Source organism: Lepidochelys kempii, chromosome 8 (genome assembly GCF_965140265.1).
Source record: "Lepidochelys kempii isolate rLepKem1 chromosome 8, rLepKem1.hap2, whole genome shotgun sequence".
NCBI lineage: Eukaryota > Metazoa > Chordata > Testudines > Cheloniidae > Lepidochelys > Lepidochelys kempii.
Window position 1 is genome coordinate 48,802,306 of NC_133263.1, and position 27,530 is coordinate 48,829,835.

Below are 27,530 nucleotides of genomic sequence, written 5' to 3' on the forward strand. Positions count from 1 at the left end.
CAGGATCCCTGAGCTCACCTCAATGCAGCTGGTGGAATCTATATACATAACCACTGGCTAACCATGCTAAGGAAAGAGAGGCTTACACCCATTTCTGCTCCCCCCGTTCTTCAGTAGAAGTTAGGTAGGCAGTGGAATTAACATCAGGACAGGTCTCAGTACTAACCCTTCTCCTTCCAGTTAAGGACAAAAAAGGATAAAGCTAGGAGCTGCCTCAGACCAGAATGGCAGTGGTCATGTTTAAAGCTCCCAAGTATTCTATGCAGGGTGGATAAAAATCAATGATTTAAAAAAAAATTAAATTTTAAATCGGTTTTTATTTAAATGTTTTAAAATAAATAATATATAGAGGTGAGAAATAACAGACCTCAACTCTATTGTCCCTCTGCAAATTTGTGTACAGAGTCAATCCCTTACCTCTCTCTAAAAGTGCAAAGTTTCAGAAAGTTCAATGGATAGAAGATTGTTGCGGGCGGAATAGATCTGGACAAGGAGAAGAAGTCTGGAGATAAATGTGAGAATCGAGGGACATATGCTTGTTTTGTTAAAATATTCTATGCTTGCTGTCGAAGAAAAAAATCCAGAATACTTAATGTTGTTGTTTTAATTAAATCAATGATTCTCAAACTTTTGTACTGGTGACCCCTTTCACACAGCAAACCTGAGTGCGACCCCACTTATAAATTAAAAAAACATTTTTGTATATTTAACACCATTATAAATGCTGGATGAAAAGCAGGATTTGGGGTGGAGGTTGACAGCTCATGACCCCACATGTAATAACCTTGTAAACCCTGAGGGGTCCTGACCCTCAGTTTGAGAACCCCTGAGTTAAATAACACACTTCAAGTGTCTGTCTGGTGATGTTCTCCTCCTAATACAGCATGGCAAGAAAATCCTCCAAATATTAATGAATAACCTGTTGAATTGGAGATATTTATGAAGTCATTGGGAGGTGAACTATCTGCTTCAATTACCTTTGGTAAATGAATAATCAAACAACCACTCATTTTCTGATATAGCTGTAAAACTAATCTGAAAAGTTTTCAAAATAAATCATGGTTTAAAAATGTATAGTGTGTACCTTCTAAAAATGAAACCTACATCTATCTCTCAATTGCGAAGGATATGTATTAAGGTTATAACCAACAAGAATGCACTTTTATGTAGAACACCATGATTAAATTGAGTCTGCCTGACTAGAGATTTAAATCAAATCCACCCTGATTCTACGATGAGGCAGGGACCCTCGGAAGCAAACAGAAGGCACCTCTTGCCAAGAGCAGACCCTACTTTGAAAAATCCTGGAGCAGAAAACAATGAGAAGACAAGAACAGCCATTTTATTTATAGTGTTTGAAAGGCAACACTTACATTTTTTGCTTTGTTTTTCCACTTCAGCTTTCAGTCTCTTGTATTTCTCGGTTCTGTAAACCAGCACCCATGTTATACCTGAAACAAGCATCAGATAAAATAAGGGGAGAATGACTTTCTATACAGCTCTATTGAAACTTCCCCAGGGCTGCTGCAGCATTTAGATTTGGGTACATTAACAAGGACTGGGAGTGGCTAAGTCATTATGCAAGGTAGCCTGTTTCCTCTTGTTTTTTCCTACCCCCCCCCCCCCCCGCAGATGTTCTGGTTTAACTTGGATTTAAACTTGAAGAGTGGTCAGTTTGGATGAGCTATTACCAGCAGGAGAGTGAGTTTGTGTGTGTATGGGGGTGGGGAGGATGTGAGAAAACCTGGATTTGTGCAGGAAATAGCCCAACTTGATTGTCATGCACATTGTGTAAAGAGTTGTCACTTTGGATGGGCTATCACCAGCAGGAGAAAAGGAGTACTTGTGGCACCTTAGAGACTAACCAATTTATTAGAGCATAAGCTTTCGTGAGCTACAGCTCACTTCCTCAGATGCATATCGTGGAAACTGCAGCAGGCTTTATATATACACAGAGAATATGAAACAATACCTCCTCCCACCCCACTGTCCTGCTGGTAATAGCTTATCTAAAGTGATCATCAGGTGGGCCATTTCCAGCACAAATCCAGGTTTTCTCACCCTCCACCCCCCCACACAAATTCACTCTCCTGCTGGTGATAGCCCATCCAAAGTGACAACTCTTTACACAATGTGCATGACAATCAAGTTGGGCTATTTCCTGCACAAATCCAGGTTTTCTCACATCCCCCCCACCCCCATACACACACAAACTCACTCTCCTGCTGGTAATAGCTCATCCAAACTGACCACTCTTCAAGTTTAAATCCAAGTTAAACCAGAACATCTGGGGGGGGGGGGGGTAGGGAAAAACAAGAGGAAACAGGCTACCTTGCATAATGACTTAGCCACTCCCAGTCTCTATTTAAGCCTAAATTAATAGTATCCAATTTGCAAATGAATTCCAATTCAGCAGTTTCTCGCTGGAGTCTGGATTTGAAGTTTTTTTGTTTTAAGATAGCGACCTTCATGTCTGTGATTGCGTGACCAGAGAGATTGAAGTGTTCTCCGACTGGTTTATGAATGTTATAATTCTTGACATCTGATTTGTGTCCATTTATTCTTTTGCGTAGAGACTGTCCAGTTTGACCAATGTACATGGCAGAGGGGCATTGCTGGCACATAATGGCATATATCACATTGGTGGATGCGCAGGTGAACGAGCCTCTGATAGTGTGGCTGATGTTATTAGGCCCTGTGATGGTGTCCCCTGAATAGATATGTGGGCACAATTGGCAACGGGCTTTGTTGCAAGGATAAGTTCCTGGGTTAGTGGTTCTGTTGTGTGGTATGTGGTTGTTGGTGAGTATTTGCTTCAGGTTGCGGGGCTCTCTGTAGGCAAGGACTGGCCTGTCTCCCAAGATTTGTGAGAGTGTTGGGTCATCCTTTAGGATAGGTTGTAGATCCTTAATAATGCGTTGGAGGGGTTTTAGTTGGGGGCTGAAGGTGACGGCTAGTGGCATTCTGTTATTTTCTTTGTTAGGCCTGTCCTGTAGTAGGTAACTTCTGGGAACTCTTCTGGCTCTATCAATCTGTTTCTTTACTTCTGCAGGTGGGTATTGTAGTTGTAAGAAAGCTTGACAGAGATCTTGTAGGTGTTTGTCTCTGTCTGAGGGGTTGGAGAAAATGCGGTTGTATCGCAGAGCTTGGCTGTAGACGATGGATCGTGTGGTGTGGTCAGGGTGAAAGCTGGAGGCATGCAGGTAGGAATAGCGGTCAGTAGGTTTCCGGTATAGGGTGGTGTTTATGTGACCATCACTTATTAGCACTGTAGTGTCCAAGAAGTGGATCTCTTGTGTGGACTGGACCAGGCTGAGGTTGGTGGTGGGATGGAAATTGTTGAAATCATGGTGGAATTCCTCAAGGGCTTCTTTTCCATGGGTCCAGATGATGAAGATGTCATCAATATAGCGCAAGTAGAGTAGGGGCTTTAGGGGACGAGAGCTGAGGAAGCGTTGTTCTAAATCAGCCATAAAAATGTTGGCATACTGTGGGGCCATGCGGGTACCCATAGCAGTGCCGCTGATCTGAAGGTATACATTGTCCCCAAATGTGAAGTAGTTATGGGTAAGGACAAAGTCACAAAGTTCATCTACCAGGTTAGCCGTGACATTATCGGGGATAGTGTTCTTGACGGCTTGTAGTCCATCTTTGTGTGGAATGTTGGTGTAGAGGGCTTCTACATCCATAGTGGCCAGGATGGTGTTATCAGGAAGATCACCGATGGATTGAAGTTTCCTCAGGAAGTCAGTGGTGTCTCGAAGGTAGCTGGGAGTGCTGGTAGCGTAGGGCCTGAGGAGGGAGTCTACATAGCCAGACAATCCTGCTGTCAGGGTGCCAATGCCTGAGATGATGGGGCGCCCAGGATTTCCAGGTTTATGGATCTTGGGTAGTAGATAGAATATCCCAGGTCGGGGTTCCAGGGGTGTGTCTGTGCGGATTTGATCTTGTGCTTTTTCAGGAAGTTTCTTGAGCAAATGCTGTAGTTGCTTTTGGTAACTCTCAGTGGGATCAGAGGGTAATGGCTTGTAGAAACTCGTGTTGGAGAGCTGCCGAGCAGCCTCTTGTTCATATTCCGACCTATTCATGATGACAACAGCACCTCCTTTATCAGCCTTTTTGATTATGATGTCAGAGTTGTTTCTGAGGCTGTGGATGGCATTGCGTTCCGCATGGCTGAGGTTATGGGGCAAGTGATGCTGCTTTTCCACAATTTCAGCCCGTGCACGTCGGCGGAAGCACTCTATGTAGAAGTCCAGTCTGCTGTTTCGACCTTCCGGAGGAGTCCACCTAGAATCCCTCTTTCTGTAGTGTTGGTAGGGAGAACTCTGTGGATTAGTATGCTGTTCAGAGGTATTTTGGAAATATTCCTTGAGTCAGAGACGTCGAAAATAGGATTCTAGGTCACCACAGAACTGTATCATGTTCGTGGGGGTGGAGGGGCAGAAGGAGAGGCCCCAAGATAGAACAGCTGCTTCTGCTGGGCTGAGAGTATAGTTGGATAGGTTAACAATATTGCTAGGTGGGTTGAGGGAACCATTGCTGTGGCCCCTTGTAGCATGTAGTAGTTTAGAAAGTTTAGTGTCCTTTTTCTTTTGTAGAGAAGCAAAGTGTGCGTTGTAAATGGCTTGTCTAGTTTTAATAAAATCCAGCCACGAGGAAGCTTGTGTGGAAGGTTGGTTTTTTATGAGAGTATCCATTTTTGAGAGCTCATTCTTAATCTTTCCCTGTTTGCTGTAGAGGATGTTGATCAGGTGATTCCGCAGTTTCTTTGAGAGCTTGTGGCACAAGCTGTCAGCATAGTCTGTGTGGTATGTAGATTGTAATGGATTTTTTACCTTCAGTCCTTTTGGTACGATGTCCATCTGTTTGCATTTGGAAAGGAAGATGATGTCTGTCTGTATCTGTACAAGTTTTTTCATGCAGTTGATAGATTTCCACTCCATACGGCTAAATGCAGTGCCTTGCATAATGACAGGTTTCAGAGTAACAGCCGTGTTAGTCTGTATTTGCAAAAAGAAAAGGAGTACTTGTGGCACCTTAGAGACTAACCAATTTATTAGAGCATAAGCTTTCATGAGCTACAGCTCACTTCCTCAGATGCATATCGTGGACACTGCAGCAGGCTTTATATATACACAGAGAATATGAAACAATACCTCCTCCCACCCCACTGTCCTGCTGGTAATAGCTTATCTAAAGTGATCATCAGGTGGGCCATTTCCAGCACAAATCCAGGTTTTCTCACCCTCCACCCCCCCCCACAAATTCACTCTCCTGCTGGTGATAGCCCATCCAAAGTGACAACTCTTTACACAATGTGCATGACAATCAAGTTGGGCTATTTCCTGCACAAATCCAGGTTTTCTCACATCCCCCCCACCCCCATACACACACAAACTCATTCTCCTGCTGGTAATAGCTCATCCAAACTGACCACTCTTCAAGTTTAAATCCAAGTTAAACCAGAACATCTGGGGGGGGGGGGGTAGGGAAAAACAAGAGGAAACAGGCTACCTTGCATAATGACTTAGCCACTCCCAGTCTCTATTTAAGCCTAAATTAATAGTATCCAATTTGCAAATGAATTCCAATTCAGCAGTTTCTCGCTGGAGTCTGGATTTGAAGTTTTTTTGTTTTAAGATAGCAACCTTCATGTCTGTGATTGCGTGACCAGAGAGATTGAAGTGTTCTCCGACTGGTTTATGAATGTTATAATTCTTGACATCTGATTTGTGTCCATTTATTCTTTTACGTAGAGACTGTCCAGTTTGACCAATGTACATGGCAGAGGGGCATTGCTGGCACATGATGGCATATATCACATTGGTGGATGTGCAGGTGAACGAGCCTCTGATAGTGTGGCTGATGTTATTAGGCCCTGTGATGGTGTCCCCTGAATAGATATGTGGGCACAATTGGCAACGGGCTTTGTTGCAAGGATAAGTGAATTTGTGAGGGGGGTGAAGGGTGAGTAAACCTGGATTTGTGCTGGAAATGGCCCACCTGATGATCACTTTAGATAAGCTATTACCAGCAGGACAGTGGGGTGGGAGGAGGTATTGTTTCATATTCTCTGTATATATATAAAGTCTGCTGCAGTTTCCAGGATATGCATCTGATGAAGTGAGCTGTAGCTCACGAAAGCTTATGCTCTAATAAATTGGTTAGTCTCTAAGGTGCCACAAGTACTCCTTTTCTTTTTGCGAATACAGACTAACACGGCTGTTACTCTGTAACAAGGAGAAAGAAACCCAGAGAACAGCAACATAGAGTAAGCAGAGGGCGGTCTTTGTCAAGGACGCATTAGATGCACTGAATGGCACAGACACCTCTGTGAGATACAGACCTCATATCTCCCCTTAACTTTCAGCAATAAAAGTATTTACCTCAGAAATCTATAGAAATTGATACACACACAGCTGAGGCTGCAGAGTCATTTTCGCTCTGTCCCGCCACGATATGTATATAGTCCCCATCACCAGAGCCCTTAAAAATCTTAAATGCATTTCTCCTCACAACCTCCCGCAAAGGGCTATTGCCCCATTGCACAGATAATGGAGAACTGATACACGGAGTCACCCACGGTCACTGTGGCAGAGCCAGGCCTGGCACTTGGCCTCAGAGCTACCGCGCTCGGAGACCCAGGCTGGAGCCCCACGGTGGGCTCTTCGGGTGACCAGCTAGGAGCCCCTCCCCGCTGCGCCCCCGGAGCCCCACTCGCAGCCTGAACCGGGAAGGGGCTGGCTCGGAGGCTGCTCACCGGCTTACGCCTGGCAGGCGCCCCCTTCCTAATGGAACACGCCGGGGACCTAGGAGACCCGCCCAGCGGCCCGGCTCACCCTCGGCCAGCAGCGCCGTGCACACCGAGATGAAGACGATGAGGACAGTGTCAGCGAACATAGTACTCATGGTGCCCCCACACCCGGAAGAGACTCCCACGCGCGCGCACACACGCGACTAGACCGGAAGCCACAAAGGGTCCAACTAGCAGCCTAGCAACCGGCTCCAGTCTCCGGAAGTGATGTTGCTCGGGGTTTCGGCAACGAGGCGCTCCGCCGAGGGGAAATCCCGCTTACGAGTAAGGGGCGGGGCGCGGCGCAGGTGAGGCGAGCAGCCTGCCCATAGTGGCGGTAAACTCGCCTCGTGCCGGCGCCCCGTCGCTCAGCCCCTCGAGCTGGAAGCAGCCGCCCCGGGTGCCCCGGCTGGGCCCTGCCGCTCCCGCGCCTTCCCCTCGCGGGGCACTTTCTGAAGCCCGTGGGTCAGAGGGCGCCGGGCCCCAGCGTGCCTAGCGCCAGGCTGGTCTGAGTGCCCGGCCGGGCCGCGGCCTCCCCCTCAGCCCATGGGATCGCGGAGCCGGGCCCAGCTCGCAGCGAGCCCCGCTTGGCGCCCGCGACGTGCTATCCGCGCCAGGCCCTGGCGAGTGTCGAGCTCCCCCTGTGCCCCCGGGCCCGGCGGAGTCTGACGGGAAGGGGGGCTCTGCTGTAGCTAAGCCCCGGGCCTCCCCAGAGCCTTGTCCTCCTGGAGGAGCCCGGCCCGCGAGCGCTGCTCAGCGTCCCGCGCTGATGCCATTGTTGGCGGGAGGGTGCTTCCCGGCAGGCAGCGCGGAGAGCTCCCGGACTGTCACAGGAGGGCCCAGTGCTGCCTTAGGTACGTGCATGGCCCCCCGTCAGCTGAGCGCCTCCCAGTGTCGCAAGTCTCACTTCATAGGTGGGGAACCCAGACACAGAGGGACTACGTGACTTGCACCAGGGAGCCCGTGCAAATCCGAAGTCTCCTGAGCATGGAGCAAGCCCTTGAACCATTGGCCCATGCTTCCTCCTCAAGGACTGAATGCCTTATTAGTCCCCGGATCATCTTGGGTGAAAATCGGGGAATGGTTCCACCATGACACAGTCTTAGAAATAGATGACAAATCCCCAGTGCATATTCCTTCAATGAGGGATTGTGGCCTACCTTACATTTTGGATTGGACAGTCTAATTTTAAGAACAGTGTGGCTTCCTGGACTTCTGTGGAGAGATTCCCCAAAAGTTTTCCAGCATAACTTTTCTTTTTCCTAATTTCATCCCATTACTTCTACATGTATCCCCCTTAGTTCTCACTTTGTGGTCATGGAATAACCTTTATTTTTTTATGCCTCTTCTTATAAACCAATCCCTCCAGCTCCCTAGTCATTCTTGTTGATTTCTCTAAATTTCCTCCAGTTTTGTCAATATCTTTTTGGTAATTTGTTCTTCAAAAAAAATACTCTATTTCAGATATGATCACATTAGAGCTGTACCTTACCTTGCTGTGAAATGATTACCCTGTGCATTTTAACTGGCCTTTCTACAGCTGTGTCATTTTGCAAACTCATATCTAATTTGCGGTTTTATCTTCTATCTCTTTTCCAAGTTTTTTCTTCCTTTTAGATAGGGTTTTGGATTATTGTTCCCCAGATGTTACTCTGCATTTTTTTTAATTGAATCTCATGTTGTTGGTTTATTTCTATATATTTATCCTCTTTAAGGGCCTGACCCAAAGGCCACTGAAGTCAATGTTAAGGTGGTTTAAGTGGGGTTTGATTCAGGCCTTAGGTTCCTTTTCATTATTTTCTCTGTGATCACTGGTATTCACAGTTCCTTCCACTTCAATGTTATCTGTGACATCATTCCCTTTACTCTCTCCTCCAGATCATTAATGAGGGTATTAAATAAGACTGGACCCAACCCTGACTTGTTAAAATCCTCCCCATAACTCAATACATTGCTATTACCCTTTGTTTATGGTCCTTCAGCCGGTTTTCAGTCCATAGGACAGAGTTCCTATTCAAGCCAATTTGAAGTAATTTCAAGAGTGATTATAAGACAGTACCACATGCTTTAGTAAAAGTCAAATATAGTGCATCTACTTCATCCACTAACTGGGCTAGATTGTGACTTGAACTATGGACTAGCACAGGGGCATGAGGGGGGAGACTCTCCTTCTACCCTGCAGAAGCTACCTGGAACTTAAGTGCGCAAAAGTAAATAGGTGCTGTGGTGCACCTGTTTGGAATGAGTGGGCAGAGAAGAATAGGGAATATTGGAGCCTTGAGTCTGCCTCCCCATGTGCTGGCCAGCACATCTGAGCCAGTGTGAGATAAGGGAGTGTTATAATATGCTGCTGGCATAGGCTACCAGTAGATTACTCCCCTTGTGCAAGAGGGGAACCAAGAGAAAGTAGTACTTCCAAGAGATGTCTTTGAGTCACCTTTCCTCCTGAGGCTGCTTCCAGAGACATGCAGTTTATGCACTGATCCTTGCCAGGACTGTGTCTGAAAGTACAATCTAGCCCTTTGGGTCTGGAGGTTCCACCACCCTTATTCATGCTGTGTGATAGGCCCACTGAAATCACTTCTACTACTTGCACAGTCTGGTACTTCACACCATGAGTAAGGGTAGCAGAATCTGATCCTAAATAAGGCCATGTCTACATTATGGGTGTTTTAGTGGCCTATGGCTTGTCTACACTGGAAACACTACAGCAGCACAGCTCCAGTGCTTCAGTGTTGACACTAGCCCCTACACCAATGGGAGGGGTTCTCTCGTCAGCATAGGTAATCAACTTCCCTGAGAGGTGGTGCTGGGTTGACAGAATTCTGTTGACCTAGTGTGGTCTTCACCAGGGCTTAGGTCAACTTAACTACGTTGCTCAGGGTGTGGATTTTTCATATCTCTGAGGTGCATAATTAGGTCAGTGTAACTTTTTAGCATAGACTAGGCCACACACAGGGATTTTTCCATTGCTGTAGGAACTCAACCTTCCTGAACGAAGGTAGGTAGGACAATGGAAGCATTCTTCCATCCACCTAACTGCATCTACAATGTGGGTTAGGTGCTGGGTTTTTCACATCCCTGAGCACTATAGTTATGTTGGCCTAAATTGTAAGTATAGACCAGACCTAATACTGTTGTGGGCTGGGCAGAACATCATTGAAACTGATGAGAGTAGCAGCAGTCCTTCATTCAGAATAAATGTTCGAAACAGTAGGTGCCTCAATCCGGAACACAGGCACACACACATGAGTCTGCTCAAGACTTAGCATGATGTGGGTGGAGGGTTCTTGTTGGGTATTGTTTGGTGGAGTTATGTGTGTGGGAGAGAGAAGGCAGCAAGGAAGACAGAACAAGCACAGTGTGTGGCCCTGAGAAAAGCCTAGAAAGAGCTTTAAAGGTGGGTACTGCCAAAAAGAATCTTGAAGCTGTGAGCAAAGCTGTTGTTTGATTCCTGCCGTGTTCTGGGAAACCTGACTTTGTACATTCTTTGTAAATAAACAGGATTACATCAAAGAAGTATCTCACCCCATCCTAGCGGAAAGAACCCACAGGGCCCCAAACTTTGGCCAACCGCTGATGTCAAAAGGGGTAACAATACTATCAAAACAAAGGCATCGAAGTTTAGGCCAGATTGTGGCCCATCCTGCAAAAGGGAGTAAGGGAGCAAAAAGCACTCACTTGCTTCCCTGCACCAGCTTCCCATTCTCAAGGGGCTGCTATACCTTCTCTCTGCACATGTGGGCAGGAAGAGATGGGGAACAGGCAACCTTAGCATCATCGCTTAGTGTTGGGGGATGTATAGGTATAAAGCTGGGAAAGAGTATGATTCTCCCCCTCACCTGGAGCTGAGGGGACTAGTAGGCACATTTGGCCAAGATCCTCAAAGGTAATTAGATGCCTAACTCCCATTGAAATAAATTGGAATCAAGTGGTTAAATACGTAGAGGATCTCGATTCTCGGCCATTTTCACTTCCTCAGTCACAATCTGCTTCCTGATGTGCTTGTCAGGTAACACAATGCACTGGTCCATATGTGGGGCTTGTGCAAAGCCACACTTGACCTCTTTTGAGTTGCAATATCTGTGCTTCAAGAAAACTCCAGCTGTTTATTGACAATGTTCAGGTTTTTCCCCTCTTAACATCTGTTCCATTATTCTCATAGGAATAAACATTAAATGTAAGAGATCCTTTCATTTTTTGAACACTGCTATTACATTTGCTTTCATCTGTGATGGATATTGCAACTGCATGCAGTATCTTTGGGGACCATATTGTATTACAGTTATGTAATACTGTATTACAGCGTATGTATTACCGTGGGCCAGGGATTGTATACACCTACCGCAGATAGGTTACCATGGCTCCTTCAGGGACCGCAAACAGTAGGGGTTGTTAAGATGAATCACTCAGATTATAACATCTCCAAAGCAGTAGCACCCCTGGCGGGTGGCTTGCACATATGGTTCAAACTGGGTTTTCCAGAGACCAACAGACAAAGAAGGGGCTTTTGGTATGAAAAGGCTGCACTTAAACTGACTCAGGGCCTTCTTTCTGATCCAGCAAACGGACAGGACCTTCTGTCCAATAGGGGCCCAAACCTTGTGGAAGGGTGGGAAAGACTTTGGCTGACTAGGGTCCCATAAGACTGACAGGTGAGATTTGGTAAGCTTTTAGCATGTGTACAGGAAATTTTATTGTTTTTTATATGTAGCACAAACTGGTACCTGAACTTGATTCACTTCCATTTTATCATTCTGGACTGTTTTTGAAAGTTGATGTAGTGTGCTGCCTATCATCTCCATTACAAAGAATTTAGTCCTAGATCCCCAAGGTATTTAGGCACCTAACTTCCGTTGATTTCAATGGGAGTTAGGTATCTAAATACCGTTGAGGATTTGGATCTTAGTTCTTGGGGAAAGACAAAATGTATGTATATTTTCTATTGAAAGAAGGAGCTCTTGTTATACTGGGCAGGTCTACACTTAAAACGCTGCAGCTACTACACCAACAGGATGGCTTCTCCCATCAGTGTAGTTGATCCATCTCCGCAAGAGGCGGTAGCTATGTCGATGGGAGAAGCCCTCCTGTCCACATAGTGTTGTCTACATCGGGGGTTAGGTAGGCATCATTGCATCACTTGGGTGTGAATTTTTCACACTCCTGAGTGACGTAGTTATACCAATGTAAGTTTGTAGTGAAGATCTGGCCTTGCTTACACACGCTTTTTTAAGACAGAGAGGGACACTGAAAGATAACTTTAGGCTGGGATACAACCTTTATTCTGATATGCCATAGGTAATATTTCTGTATTTTGTAACATAAACTTTGTGCTGGCTTGGCCTAGTTTTTCATAGTATCCTAACAAGACAGGATCCTATTTTTTTTATTCATGGTTTTCTCAATTTCTTTTGTGTGCCAAAAAATCCCTGCTTTTAAGACAGAAATTGGACTGTGGATACTAATAGGTGAGGAAATTCAATGGTGGGCATCTGGGAAAGAAACTAAACTGACCTCAGAGAAGGCAGAATCTGAAATGTGTAATGGCCAGTGCAAAAGGTCATGGGCATGGTAGACATCTTGCTCTCTGTCTCCACACACAGATTGGTGCAGGTCTGTGTGGGCACAAGGAGAGCTAAATGACCTGAAGATACTACACATAGTTACAGAGATGGCTACAATGGGGGAAATGGAGCTAAGGCTCAGATCCTCAAAGGTATTTAGGTGCCTAATTTCCACTGAAAGCAATGGATCTGGGCCTGAGTAATGCCTGGAGCACTGAAGTGCTCTGGCACTGTTATATTGTTTGTTACAAACTTTTAATGGTTCCTTGTGCCTGGCACTGTGCCCCCAATCATAGCTTTAAAGTTGGTATGGGGTCATGGGAATCCCATTGGAAATCACCCTTCCAGGAATCTCTCATTTGTTTCTCTGCCTATAGCACTTCCTTTCTTGGCACTAGCAGTAGAGCACAACTGGTGCTGAGGTGGGACCCTCTGACATTACAAGAAACACTCTGCAGGGATGGGGGGACAGGAGAGATGGCACCAATGAACAGATGACTCCAGTTCCTCTCAATGCTTCCTTCTCTCAAAATTCATATCCTGTGTGGTCAGTGCTGGAATTTGGGTCCTGATCATGCTTAAGTTTATTCATGTGTTAAAAGTTAAGTACATACATTATGGACATAAGTGCTTGGATCAGGGCTGTGGGGGGATAGGGTGATGAACCTAGGATTGGTGACATTTGAGTTCCTATCATGAGCATTCCAGTAGAAGCTGATTTTGATCTCTGGAAATGGCCTGGGGAAATTCATACCTAAAGTGCTGCTCTCAACTGATTTAGGGCAGTAGGTAAAGAGAATGAATTCATCAAATGCATTCGGTGCAAACCCAGGGTGTCATCCCTGGGCAGCCTCCCCTGGAAATGAAAGGGTGAAGCGAGCAAAGTAGGATATTTGGAAGATTTGACGCCTCAGAGCCATAACACAACAGAACTCACAGTGCGGTCAATCTGGAGTAGAGGGCCTCAGTGCTAGAGAGGGTTAACTGAGCACAGGTGTTGTAGGAGGCGTTACCCGGACACGTTCCGCTTTGTCCTCCGCAGCAGCAGCAGCAGCTGGAGGAGGCAGTGAGCGGAAGGCGGCTGGATGCTGGGTCTGTGCGGCCCTGAGCCCCAGCCAGTTTGCAAACCCAAGCATCAGCCCGGGCGGCGGGAGCATGTGCAGCTGTAGCAGGCACCTGGCAGGGAGCCGCACGCTGGGGATGTGAACCAGGCGGGGAGGAAGGCCTTTCCTTGACTCATCAGATAAATCCAGCCCCCCAAGGCGACTAGTGAGCCAGAGACTGAGCGGCGGCAGCAGCATGGCAGGGGACAGCGAGCAGAGCCTGCAGGAGCACGAGCAGCCCGGCGGCGAAGAGCCCTTCCTGATCGGGGTCAGCGGCGGCACAGCCAGCGGCAAGGTGAGTGGGGGAGCGCGGAGCCGGGGGGGGGCTGGTCCCCGCGTAAGTGCACGGGGAGCCGAGCGCAGCGGCTCCATGGCCGGGTGCGTGCCAGCCGAGACCCTGCTGGAGAGCCCCCGGCCTCCTCTGGGCTGCAAGAACACGTGTGCGCCGGGAAGGGGGGGGCGTGTTGTTGCCGCGATGGGGTGCGGCTCCTAGCGAGGCGTTGGGCGGGTGAGAGGCCGCGCGTGTCCCCCTCCTGCACCGGGATCGCCCCAGCGCGCTGCGGGGAGACAGGGCGGCTGCTGACTGGTGGCGCGGCTTTGTAGCACGTTGTCTGGCCGCAGCCAGCTCGCCCGCCCTGGGGAGCGAGCTCGGCTCTGCGGCGTGGGTGCCTCCGCTCCCCGCAAAGCGGCTGCTTCCTGCCTTGTGTTCTCCCTCTGCCAGACACAAAGGCCTGATCCCCAAGCAGGTGGCACTCAACGGCTTCGGCGGGCTCCCTCCTGATTGACACCCCTGCCACTCACCTCCGGCTCTAGGGGGAGCAGATGTCTGTGTGGCAGTTGTGCCGGGGTGCGGGGTCGTCACAGATGGGTCCTGGTGACTCTCTTGTGCTCCTGTAAACATCTGTCTAAACGGTTATTCTAACTCCCGCAACCTCCTTCCTCCCCTTTCTGCCTTGGTGGTGACATTGCTCTGTGCCGGGGTGACTCAGTGCTGCATGGATGGCTAGGCTGAATGGGAGTCAGATAAGTGTCTTGTTCCCCAGTCCCTCCTGGGGCTGCCCAGCTTCCCCTCCTCCGACTCTGATCGCAGCTATGTGGAGGAGTCACTGGAGTTCCCTCAGCCTGCCTGGAAGCAGGCTAATAGGCGCTGTTACGAGAGAGCTTGGAAGTGGCAATCATGCCATTGTGTTAACTGCTCCTGCTGGAGATGCACCTGCACTCCTAGGCTGGGGAGAAAGAAAATATAAACTAGAAGCACAGACAGAGGGTAGAACTCAAAACAGACAGAGGGTAGAACTTATCAGAGGGTAGAACTCAAAAATAGTTGCTGTTGAATATAACTTGTCCACTTTTAATTAAGTGAGATAAGAGCAGCTGTTACAAACTGATTCTTTCGTTATTAATGAAGTTCCTCAGGCCTTCAGTTGTCTATATCCATGTGTACAAGCACCTCTAGAAAAGCTGGTTCTAGAATTTTATACCTGTCTCTTAGTGAAAGGAGCTTAGATCCTCACTTTTTTCTCCACACTAATATTAAACTTGTCACTGTAATCAGTAAGCAAGTAACAGCTTTAAAGCAACACCAGTTTCATTCTGTCAACAGACCTCCCACCCCCACCCCCATTTGACTCATGCTCTGGCCCTGTTTAGCGCAGTACAGGCCTGGAGCTGTAGTTATTGCACACTAGTTTTTGTGTATGTGGCTCTGTCTGTGTACTTTCTCTGGTAACTTTAATGGCTTTACAATTGCACTTTCCTTTAAGGTATTTAATGTGTACGAAAGACTCCTACAAATAGCCAGTTTCACTGTTTCCCCTATATACAGACAATAACATGGACGGAGGAGGCAAAGGACAAATATTTGCCCCTCTCTAATCCCTTTCTGTTCTAGTAATCTGAAGTGTTGCTTAGAATGATAGTAACAGATTTTTTTTCAGGCAGATATGGTGTGTCTGATGGGCATGAGGGTGTTTTGTTGACCCAGATTGGTAGCAGGTGTTGGAATCCTACTGGGAGATGCTGACTCATAATGGCAAATGTGACTCTGTAACTCCATGCTGGATGTAAGTGAGTGTAGAAGAGTTCCTCTGGACACAGAACTGGGGCTGGGGAAAACTCTAGGAACTGCCAATAGGGAGATAGCTTGGGCTGAGGTTTATGGTGAGTTTGTTGTTTGAATTACCAGTAGAGGCAAACTAGTTGCTCTACGTACATTTTGTCTTTCTGTTCAGAGGGGGATGGAATTTGTTCCATCATATGGTGTCCATTTAAAAAATGTTCCAGGTGAACACGCTCATGTTCATAGGTGGGAATGCAGCTGAAATCTTCCTTGTTATAGGGAGCACTAAATGCCTGGCTGTAACTGGAGGAACACAGGGCTATGTGCACTCAGTTTTTTCTAAAGATGACTTAAAAAAAATACACTAGGCCTTCACTGCAGTGATAGGGGGTGGCCTTTATCTGTTCTCTTGCTTGTTGAAAACACATGTGCATGTTCCCCAGTGGAAAAAAATCCCATAGAAGGTGGAGGGGGTGTGTGTGGAAATCTGTCTGGGCACCAATGCTGAATTGTTCTTACACTAAGTTTTTTTTCTGGTGACTCAGGTATTCTGGGCTCATGTGAGGCCTTTTGTGCGTGGGCCTAGCTCTGTATAGCTGTCTCAGTAACATTGTGTCTGTCGCTGCTGAAGTGCTATGTCTTGGAGCAGTCTATTGAATCCACAAGGTAAGGCCAGGGATTACAGTCCAATAGGGCACAGTTGTTCTCCGCTTCAAAGTGAAACATGCTCAGCAGCAGTAGTAGGCTCTCCTGTAAAACAGGGAAGAGGTTCTTTATCAGCAAGGTGGTGTACTAAATGGTCTTTCCTTTCTCAGCTTTGATTTCCCCTCTGCAATGATTACTTGCTGCCAAAACACACATACTGTGCAGTGCTGCCCTTTAAAAGGAACTCAACAGATCAGTACAAACTTCTCATAGCCAGCTTTCTTATAGTCCCTTCTTAACTTATGCTGAAGCAGAAGCAGCAGGAAGAGATTATTGGTGCTTATGCCTCTAGTATCTCAAACTGGTGTATTATAGTTAATGTGGCTCATGATGCAGCAAAGTGAGAACATACTTGGTGGCAGAGGTAAGGCGAAATGTGTATGCAGCTGACACAACAGGGATCTTCCCAGCTGGTTCCTGGCAAGACCTCCAATTTTGGTGATATTCTTGATTGCTGTAATAGAGGGCAAACGGGTCATTGGAAGAACAAAGAACGCTGTACATCTATGGTGATATGCACCACACTGAGCCCAGGCAAGGGGTAAACTTTCCTGAATGTTCTGTGGCTAGCAGTATGGCTGACTATCAGTTCTTAAGGTCCACATGTGCTGGCCCCGGTTAGAAGCAGAGAGGATCTAGATGGTGGAAAAAAAGACAGATGTATTTTCCTATTCCAAAGCTGCAAATCCATCTAACTCTCCGTGCCAACTGCAGACTGTTGTAACACACTCAGTTTGCAACACACCAGAGTAAAGATAACAGAGGATGTTTTCCTTGCAAAGGCGCGCACGCAAAAAAAGCCCCTCGCTGTGCTGCTGCTGTTGAGTCAGAGATGGGTAAAAATTTCTCTAGACCAGCCGTTCTCACAACAAATTTTTTGGTGGCCTCAGAGTGCCACCACCAACTCTTGCTGGTGGCCACCCTGACACTTTTTTTCCTAAAATACTCATTTGTTTTTCCTAAAGTTAAATATTCATGTATACACATCAAGATCATTGTAATTTATTTATGTAGGGTTCTTTTTTGGACTCAATAATAAAAATAATGCTGTGAAAAGTGATATTTGTATGTTTAATATCACTTTTTACAGCAAGTCCTGGCAAGCTAAGACCTGGATGGAGGGGTAGGGGGTGAGGCGGCAGAGGCTAGGGAGGATGGATGTCGGGGTGAAGCAGCAGAAGCCAGGGGTGATGGATCAGGGGGCCCTGCCACCGCGTGGTCAGAGGATCAGCACCCTCGGTCAGTATCTCCTGGAGCCCAGGCTTGGTGCCTGCAGTTGCATGGCTAGGGCCAGGGATTGGCGCTCAGGGCCAGGGACTGTCATCCAATGCCATGCAGCTGGATGTTGGCACCCAGAGGCAGCACCTGCTGCTGTGCAACCCGGGCCAAGGGTCAGCACCCAGGGTCAGTGCTTGGGGTCTGTGCCAGCTGCTGCTGCACAGACAGGGCTAGGAGTCTGCTGGCCCAGGACACACCCACTGGAGCCTGCTGCTGCACGACCAGGACTGGAGGTCAGCGTCCAGGGCCAGCACCTGCCAAAGCCTGGGGTTAGTGCCCGCTGCTGTGTGGCTGGGGATCTGCACTCAGGGCTGGTGGCTGTGGATGGGTGCCCAGGGCCAGCACCTGCCAGAACCCAGGGTTGACATCCCAGGAGGTCAGCAGCCTGGGCTGGGGGTCGGGGCGCGCAGCCGGGGATTGGCTGCCACCGTGTTTGGGGCTGGTGCTTGGGGCCTGTGCCTGCTGTCATAGGGCTAGGGGTCAGCACCCGCCAGAGCCTTAGTCCAGTGCCGGGGATCTGCACCCAGGGCTGGCAGCCGCTGGAGCTCAAGGTCACCCGGAGTCAGTGACTAGGGCTGGGGGTCGGAGTGTACAGATGGGGTCTTTGCCCGCAAGTGGGATTAGGGGTTGGCACCACACAGCCAGAGCCAGGAATTGGCACCTGCTGCCGCGCAGCTAGGGCTTGGAGTCTGAAGCCCCAGGGCTGGAGCCCTGGTCTTCAGCCAGGCTCCCTAAGTCCCTGCCACCCAGCCACCCCAGGGCTGAAGTTTGAGCCCCATTAAGCCCTCTCCCCCTTGTGTGCCAGCCCCTCTCCCCGCCCCCCCCCACCAGGTAGAGAACTCCCCTTGCTCCTTCAGCATTGTGTCCCACCTGCAGAGGTGAAAGTAAACCGGTCCAGTAAGAAAGTGGCTGCCAGTACACAGGTTACCATATCAGGAGGGCTGCTGATGGGGGCAATGGGGGGCAAAAGGGGTAGCTGCCCTGCCCAGTGATTTAAAAGGGCCTGGGGCTCCCAACTACCACTACCGTTCCAGTGGTTGGAGCCCTGGGCAGTGCTGAAGGGCTGGCTGGGGGAGTCTGGTACCAGCCCTGTCCCTTCTGCCCAAGGCACTGCCCCTTCCAGGGGCGCAGAGCCGTGCGTTCCCTCCTCCCCCCCCCCCCCCCCAACCTTGCTCAGGACCCGTCTGCCCTGTGTACCAGTAAATCCGTTAAGTTACTTTCACCCCTGCCCACCTGTCTCTGGAAACGTGCAAAGTGGCACATCCAGGAGCAAGACCGGGAGGGACTGATGCTTTGCTGCCCCACCCCCCATCACCACCCAGGAAGCTGTCATGGCTGCAGGGAAACCCCCTAGTGGCCGCATTTGAGAAACAGTGCTCTAGACCAGGGATCTCAAACTCAACTTGCCACGAGGGCCACATGAGGACTAGTACATTGGCCCAAGGGCCGCATCACTGAAACCTTTTCATACAACAATACAAAAGTATAGCCAAAAATGAAGAGTAATATAGTATGCTATAAAAATCAATGTATTAACTTTTTAAAAACTGTATATTTTATTAAAACCCCTCTTTGTATTAAAAACCTGTAACTATTCCTTATGTGGTCAGTAACACTGATGATGATCTATGCTAACAGTCTATCAACATAGCTGTAATGGCAGGAACTTTTTAAAGTAATTATTCATACAAAATACATTGCCACTTTTAACATTCTTCCCAACTTCTCACAGCAAAGAATCATACATGCTGAACTTCATACCTCAGACTGCCCATCTAGTCCATGAGGCCCTGCCTCTTCCCCCCCCCTTCTCTTCTCCCATTCCAACCCCTTCCCCAAATCCCCAACCCGGCCCCGCCTCTTCTCCACCTCGTCCCCTAAGTGTGCCGTGTCCCTGCTCCTCCTGGAAAGTCCTAAGTGCCGCCAAACAGCTGTTTGGCAGCGGGAAGCAATGGGAGGGAAGCGGAGGGCCGGGGACGTGGCCCATTCAGGGGGGCTGAGGGCTGAGGAGAGCTTGGCTGCCAGTGGAGTCGGTGCCTATGGCAGACTGCAGGAAATAACTCTGTGGACACTAAGCAGCTGTGTTAGGCCATGGAAAGGGGAGTATAGAGATAGCTTGTTTGTAGCGCACCACACCTGACTTTTAGCATGTGCTGCTCTTGGTGAGCTGGCATTCCTTTACAAAGTGACCAGGCCTTCCCTAGAGGGTTGGGGAAGAGGGATTCTGTTAGCATTTAGTAAATGGATCCAGCTGATTATGGAAAATAAGAAAGGGGGGGGGGGAATTCAAATAAAGAATAAAAACTTGAAGTAACTTAAAAGCCTCCTGGATTGTCTGCCTCTGAAGCCCATATGCAGGGCCAGCCTTAGGGAAAATAGTGCCCTGGACAAACTTGTATTTTGGCCCCCCTGGCCCTCAGGTTCCCCACCTATTCCCCCTGGCTCTGAGCGCCCTTCCACGGCCTCGCACTCTAGGCCCACCCGTAAGGTCGGCCATGCCCACGTGTTGCAGAAGCCTTGTTGCTGGCATAAGTGGTAATAGGCAGATGAGGAGGACTCAGACTGATGCCCATGACTAGAGCTGTCAAGGGAGCTAATGTGATGGCCTATCAGGCCACAATGCAGCTTCTTTATTAAGAGTCTGTTGTTGTCTAGTGAAATGCATTACTAGTAAGAGCTGGCTGGGATACAAAGCCTTCCCATTGTCAGAATACAACCTGTGCTTTGATTAGGCCCAGCACATTACCGTCTGATGGCTGTCTAGTGGTCTGTAGGAAGTGGTGAAACTGGCTCCCTTGTTGGCAGTTCCACCAGAGAAGCGCAGGATTAAATGGAGACTCTCTTTTCCATGCTCTCGTGCCCCCACCAAGTGATTTCCCAAGGTTTGTCTTAGTACTGTTTGACAGACCTGTTAAATACTGCAACAACTCCACTTCCTCTTGGAACCAAAGAGCCCAGTGAAAACTCCTGCTCTCCTTCCTCTCTCCTCAAGTAAAGGACTCCTGTCCACACATTTTGTTTTTTGACAAGGTTACTGGCCTAGTGCAGCGGGGTGGGGGAGCGAACAGTAGATGTGATCTTGATTTGAGTAAGGCATTTGATGTAGTCCCACATGACATATTGTATTTCCCAACTCTGGCTTTGCAGGTGTCATGCAACCATAAAAAGACACGTAGATAGCTAATGAGAACATCCGTTACACTGGAGAAAATAAACCAACCTCTTCCTGGCATGGGGTAGGAAGAAACTTCTCAATGGGCATCTTATTCCACAGTTGTCCAGTATGGGCAGGCTTGGAAAAACTTACTGATATCTTGTAGCCCTAGGACTAAGCCTATGGCCTGGGTGAAAAGTACCTTTACCACCCACCCCTTCCAGATGCCATCTCTCTGCACCATAAAGGAACAAAGCAGGTGTACTGTTTGACAATGTTACTATTAAATGCAGTGCAAAAAACCCAAACACTTCTGTTACACCTGTTTTCAAAATTTCACTTGCTAGTAGGGATGATTAGCCTATGGGATATAGAATAGTAGAATTAGTCAAATATATAACAGGTTAATATGTTCTGAATAGTATCAGACCAGCTATAGAGCTGGTTAAATACCATGAATGAGTATGAATTGAATATATTTGATGGATACAGGTAAAACTCATGAAATGAGCATTCCACTGGTCCTTACTAGTTGCCATTCCTGAATTCCTCCTTCTCCTCTTTATTATAACCCATGTTAAATTTCTTTCTGAATTGCCTCAATATTAATTTCCTATTTCCTTTCCTCTGCTATATTTTTTCCCCCTTCTCCTCCTAACATTGCCCAACCTTGCACCTGTGCTGCAAACAGATACGAAAGACTGCAAGAGGATGTGCAATCAGCACTGTTTGGGCATAACGCCTCCTTCAGCTTTCTGGCTGCTGGAAGGAAGAAGATGTTTCCACTATATAAACTTTGCCTTTTTTTGCTGCAGGAGGGGTAGGGCTTCCCCAGTGACTAGCTCTAGCACTTACCCTGCTGTTACTCAGAATTTTCTCCAAGACCTAGCAAAATGAAATTGATCAGATTCTTGTCAGTTGGATTGCTACCACAGCACCCGAAAAAGAGTAGTAAAAGTGAAAAGGCCTTAAGTCAGTTTTCACTCTACTGCAGCTTGTGGAAGCTCTGAGCAGCAGCAGAAGCACTAGAGCTGTGTGCCTGCAGGCTTAGGAAGATATCACTGCTCTGACTTCTCTCAGTTCATGGTTACAAAGCTTTTGTTTGTAACCGTGAAAAACTAGACTGATATGGTACTTGATGATATTTAAGTGAAAGCTTAGATTCTGGAAGAAGTGAAGGTACTTCCCTGGGAAAGCATCCTATTCATTGAGGGTGGCTGGCTTTTTTTTTTTTTTTTTTTTTTAAACACCTGTGTGACATGTGCCCCTCTATTTGGTCATATCCTTTTTGAGAGAGCGTGACTAAAACAGAACACAGTATTCTAGGTGACAGTGTCACATTAGTTTATATAAAGGGAGTTACCTTATATGTATTACAGTAATACCTAGATTTCAGAGTAACAGCCATGTTAGTCTGTATTCGCAAAAAGAAAAGGAGTACTTGTGGCACCTTAGAGACTAACCAATTTATTTGAGCATGAGCTTTCGTGAGCTACAGCTCACCTTCATCGGATGCATACTGTGGAAACTGCAGAAGACATTATATACACAGAGACCATGAAACAATACCTCCTCCCACCCCACTCTCATTACCAGCAGAAGAGTGGGGGGGGAGGAGGTATTGTTTCATGGTCTCTGTGTATATAATGTCTTCTGCAGTATGCATCCGATGAAGTGAGCTGTAGCTCACGAAAGCTCATGCTCAAATAAATTGGTTAGTCTCTAAGGTGCCACAAGTACTCCTTTTCTTTTTAGTAATATCTAGAGGCCCCAGGCTAGACCGGGGGTGGGCCCTTTATACTAGGTCCTGTACTTTTCGTGCTCCCCTGAAGATCTTGCAATCTAAATAGACCAGCTAGAGCCACGGGGAAGGGAAGTGACTTGTCCAGGGTCACGCACAGGTCAGTGGCAAGAATCGATCCTAGTTTTCTGGAGACTTAGCTCAGTGCCCTATTCACTGGACCACGCTGCTTCTCTAAAGGCATTTGTGATGTTGCACTCTATATGATTATATTCACACTCATTAGCATATTTTCATAAAATGCAACTAGAATTGCTTCATGCAAAAGATCTCTTATAAGGTATCATTACAAAGCTAATCTACTGAGTGTGGTAATCCTATTTGTATAAATGTATCGTTCTTGTATCTGAAACTAGAAATGTAAAATATAACTCTCAGGTCCTATTGTAGTTACGCAAAGTGTGGGCCATTAATGGTGGTTTGGAATCTTGGTGGCTCCCATCAACCAAAACAATTGACTGTAAATGGCTCTGTTTACTTGCAGGCCTTCCTGTAAATCAGGCTGGGAGGAATGAGGGCTTAAAGTCTTACAGTGATGTGTGATCATGTCACCCAAACTGGAATCCATCTTTAACCTGGTGCTTTTCCATTTAGAAGGAGGGGTGAGAACCCAGACAGGGACAAAGGATTCCCACCTTATACAAAAGATATATAAGGAGGTGGGACAGAACAAAGTGGGCTGCAGTCATGAGAAATCCCCTAGCTACCACCTGAGCTAAAACAAAGACTGTACCAGGGAAAAGAATTGTGCCCAGACTAGGAAGGCGTCCAGTCTGTGATAGAAGCTTATTGAAACATCTCTGAGGGTGAGATTTCTTCTGTAATCGCTTTCTTACTGTATTACATTTAGACTTGCGTGTTTTGTTTTTTGCTTGGTAATTCACTTTGTTCTTTCTGTTATTACTTGGAACCACTTAAATCCTACTTTTTGTATGTAATCACTTTTTACTTATCAATTAACCCAGAGTATGTATTAATATCTGCGGGGGGGGGGGCAAACAGCTGTGCATATCTCTCTATCAGTGTTATAAAGGATGAACAATTTGAGTTTACCCTGTATACACTTTAAACAGGGTAAAACAGATTTATTTGGGGTTTGGGCATCTGAGTGTTGGAGACAGGAACACTTCTTAAGCTGTTTTCAGTTAAGCCTGCAGCTTTTGGGGGACATTGTTCAGACCTGGGTCTGGCTCAGTAGCAGGCTAGTGTGTCTGGCTCAAACCAGGCAGGGCACTGAACCCCCCAGTCTGGCAGGGGAAACGGGTGAGAAGTAGTCTCAGCACATCAGTTGGCAGTTACCAGGGGGGTTTCTGTGATTCAACCTGTCACAGCGTTATCCTATTTTCTATACCATTTGTTATTGAACCTACTACATTCTTTTATTAACAGCTGCTTCACATAGAGTTGTGTAATATGACACCCAAGTCCCATCCTGCAGCAATTACAGTTAATTTAGAGCCCAGCAGTATGTATGATTCCAGATTACTTCTTCCACTATGCATTACCTTGCATCTGTCAGTGCTGAATTTCCTCTACCATCCTGCTGCCCATTCACCTAGCTTGGTTAGATGCTTCTGAATTTCTTCATAGTCTTCTCAGGTCTTGACTAACATATAACTTGGTCACCTCGAAGCTTTGCTACCTCACTGGTCATTTCCCTCTTCCAGACCACTAAAGGAGTTTTTATGTTTCTTCCTAATGGCGTTCTCTTGTGTGTGGTACTGGGGATTTGTGCCCTTCATTTGAAGGGAATGTGAGCTGTAGCTCACGAAAGCTTATGCTCAAATAAATTGGTTAGTCTCTAAGGTGCCACAAGTACTCCTTTTCTTTTTGCGAATACAGACTAACACGGCTGTTACTCTGAATGCTAGAGGAGTTTCTGTTCCTGTTGTGCAGGGGAACTTATGACCTCTGTGTCTCTAGTCTTTCCTCCTCCTCAGAATCTTGCTTTCAAGCCAGTGGCTGAAGTTTTCCCACCAGGGCACCATTGGTTTGTGTCTGTCAGAAGCAGCTTTGCAGAGAGGGACTGGATCTTTTTCTCTATAAACAGCTTTTTGGCAGGATGGGGTCCTATTTTTCAAGTATTTTAGACTCCTAATCTTTCTTCTCCCCCCTCTTCCCCCCTCCCCCCAAAAAAAAAGAGTGGGTATGGGGAGAGGAAACACTATTGTATTTCAGGAACAGGTGAGGGTTTTAATGGGTGGGGCGGGAGAGATTAAACTCTTTCCCTGCTGTATTGACTGAAATGCAACAAGCTCTTTATGGTGCTGGAGAACTGAGGAAGTGAACCTGAGCTGTCTCATTTCACTGTCCAAGCTAAATGAAGAAAGTGGCTGCATTAATGGGTGGAGAGAGAGAAAGAGTGTGTGTGTGTGTGAAACAAGATCCAGTTGTTAAACTACCCCGGATTGGTGACTATCCACAAGGAGAGAGATGTGGAACTCCTTTCCCAAGAGTCACTCTTTGAAAGCTAAACCCAAACCCCTGTGAAGCTTGGCTGTTTCTTTCCCCATTGCTGCTGTCACACAGGTAGTTCTACTTGATGACAGGTTTCAGAGTAGCAGCCGTGTTAGTCTGTATTTGCAAAAAGAAAAGGAGGACTTGTGGCACCTTAGAGACTGACAAATTTATTTGAGCATAAGCTTTCGTGAGCTACAGCTCACTTCATCGGATGCATTCAGCCCAAAATACGGTGGGGCGCTTATACTCAAATTTGTTAGTCTCTAAGGTACCACACGTACTCCTTTTTCTTTTTGTAGTTCTACTTGTACATACACCTCTCCTTCCAGCTCCACCCCACTGCATTCTGAGCTGTCCCAGTTCCCTCCTTTTGAAGCATCGTTCATGCCTGGAAGTCTTGGTTTGCTTTGATCCACAAGAGCCTGAAGTTCAGGGTTGGACCAGAGCTCTGCACAGCTGGAGGCTCAGGCTGTCTTGGAGCTGAATCGGTCTGTTATGTGGGAGAGGCACATGCCATTTTGGAGGCCTTGCTGCAATAGTTGGAGCTGGAGGGTAGCATCTGTGTCTATCTTTCCTGACTAGAGAGCAGGAAATCCTCATGGATACCTCCCCCATTGTTTCTGACAACCCTTAAAATCCATTAAGAAAAATAGAGTAGGCTCCCCGGCCCGCACTGTGCAGTCATCACTTCTGGTGCCTGATAGAAGCAGGCTGCTGGAAGGCAAATGCAGCTTGCAAGTGCTCTGATCTTCACCCTTAAAAGGTCAGCTGAAGAGAAATGGGTGTGGGGTGGGCCCCGCATTCCACCCTCAATCTTCTAAACAATGATAAAGGTGGAGGCGTGGCTATTTTGTCCATCAATCACAGGCCACACTTCACAACTAGTGTTTAACTTTGTGCTGCTGAATGCAGGGGTGCCTTGTGAGCTGATTGCAAAGGGAGAGAATAATCCCCCTAAAGGAAGAGATGGAGAGCATCTGACAGCATGTCCCCAGAACTCCTCCACTTCCAGTGCCAGAGCATAGCTGAACAGATGAATCCTCAAAGACTCCATTCCCTATGTGCCTTACCATGTTCTGTAGGGTCAGCAGGCCAGGCAAGAGCCAATTATTGCTTGAACACAGGCCAGAAGTTACCCCTCAGTGTTCCTTTGCCATGACATCAGTTATCTCTCTCACTTCCTGGAATGGGGAGATTAACTGAGCCTGGAACTTTCTTCCTGTGTCTGTCTCCAGCTATGGGAATCTGATCTCTCCCCACCCGCATCAGTTGGGCAAATAGTCTCTGACTACAATGGTGCTACACTGACTGACACCAGCTCAGGCTCTGCCCCTGTGTAAGACAGAGAGGGCTAATTCACAAATGAAAAGACCATGGGAAATTTGCAAGAAGAACCCTAAGGGGTTGCTGGCTGATGGCTCTGCCCATAACACATTGCTGACTCCCAACAGTGATTCTCAGAGTTGGAATGTCAATATTGATGGGCAGCAATCTAGCTAGGAGAGATAGAACAGGAAGAGGAGAAGGTGATCTGTGTCAAGTGTTTATGAAAGCAGTGGGATACAGCTTGATAAGTCAGAGTGCGATGTTGAAATGGTGCTGGGGAAGGAGGCAAGGAATGGGAAAACAAGGGAGAGGTGATGGCAAGCAACTCATGATGGTTGGAGTCAGGAAACACTCTGTCCTACTCTGTCTGTGTGTGTGCGTGTGAGATTATATATAATTTAAGTGAATATCCATTGATAAGATCTACAGGATTTAAATACCCTGCTTCTGGGTGTCAGCTGCCTATTGCAGAGGTCAGGAAGGGATGCCACCTATAAAGCACAATTGGCCAACAGAATCATTAAGTGAGGTGGGAGTGGGTTGTACAGCTGCCTGTGTGCTCTCTCAACACCTACCCCCAATTAAATTAGCTCTTCTCTTACTGGATGCTCTGTTTTGATTCTTTTCTGAGCCTGAATTTCTTCACTTTTCATAATAAAAAACACAAAACCCAAAGTTTCCCAAATGCTGCTATTCTAGCTGAGCTCTGGGGAACTCCAGAAATTAGCTCGCTCTATATACAGGGAAGCTGAGCTTCAGACACTTAAGTGGTGACTCCTATCTTGGCTTCTTGCAACTTCTGCCGCGGGGGTGGCTGGACTAGTGAATTAGAGCTCTGCAGGCCAGAGTCTGGTGAGAAGGGTAGCTCTGCCAGCCCCTGGACTCTGATGAGGTGAGGGCTGAGCTGCCCACAGAACAGTTCAAACAACCCACCTCTCTAGAACTGAACCACTTATAAGCTGTTTATCCATTCACTCTGTACAGCTCCTGTGGCTAGAGAGTCCTCCAAGCACTGGCCCATAGTGCACTGCTCATAGCAGAAGGGGTCCATCTGGGCTTGGAGGGGGAATGGACATGGGGCTGTCAAATCTTCTCATCTGTTCTCCAACTGAAGGTCCCCCCCCACCCACCCCCACAAACTTTCCTCCCATTGGTCTCTGATAATGCCCCTGGCTCCAACTCCACCTCCTGAGCCAACAATCCAACTGTGGAACATCTGAATTAAGATTTGGGGGGGAGTTGTAGACTGCAGCCTGGCCACGGGGCATTTTTAGGTGTGGATGT

The 27,530-nt window shown here is 47.3% G+C and overlaps 2 protein-coding genes across 4 annotated transcripts in view; one reads left to right on the forward strand and one right to left on the reverse strand.

Annotated features, from left to right (window-relative positions):
* The window catches only part of TMCO1 (transmembrane and coiled-coil domains 1), a 27,849-nt gene extending 20,744 nt beyond the window's left edge, over positions 1 to 7,105 (reverse strand). The window contains exons 1-2 of one of the 2 annotated variants that reach the window (XM_073356389.1): positions 6,843 to 7,014; positions 1,374 to 1,451 (exon numbers count right to left, since the gene is read on the reverse strand). In XM_073356389.1, coding sequence (XP_073212490.1) covers positions 1,374 to 1,451; positions 6,843 to 6,912 — 148 coding nt within the window. In that variant the 5' untranslated portion in view covers positions 6,913 to 7,014. Of the gene's footprint in view, positions 1 to 1,373; positions 1,452 to 6,842 lie in introns of both variants that reach the window. The other variant, XM_073356390.1, reaches the window with a different exon arrangement.
* UCK2 (uridine-cytidine kinase 2) overlaps positions 7,027 to 27,530 on the forward strand; it is a 40,472-nt gene continuing 19,968 nt past the window's right edge. Inside the window, exons 1-2 of one of the 2 annotated variants that reach the window (XM_073356386.1) lie at positions 7,570 to 7,650; positions 13,403 to 13,758. In XM_073356386.1, the coding sequence (XP_073212487.1) occupies positions 13,660 to 13,758 (99 nt within the window). In that variant the 5' untranslated portion in view covers positions 7,570 to 7,650; positions 13,403 to 13,659. Of the gene's footprint in view, positions 7,651 to 13,402; positions 13,759 to 27,530 lie in introns of both variants that reach the window. The other variant, XM_073356388.1, reaches the window with a different exon arrangement.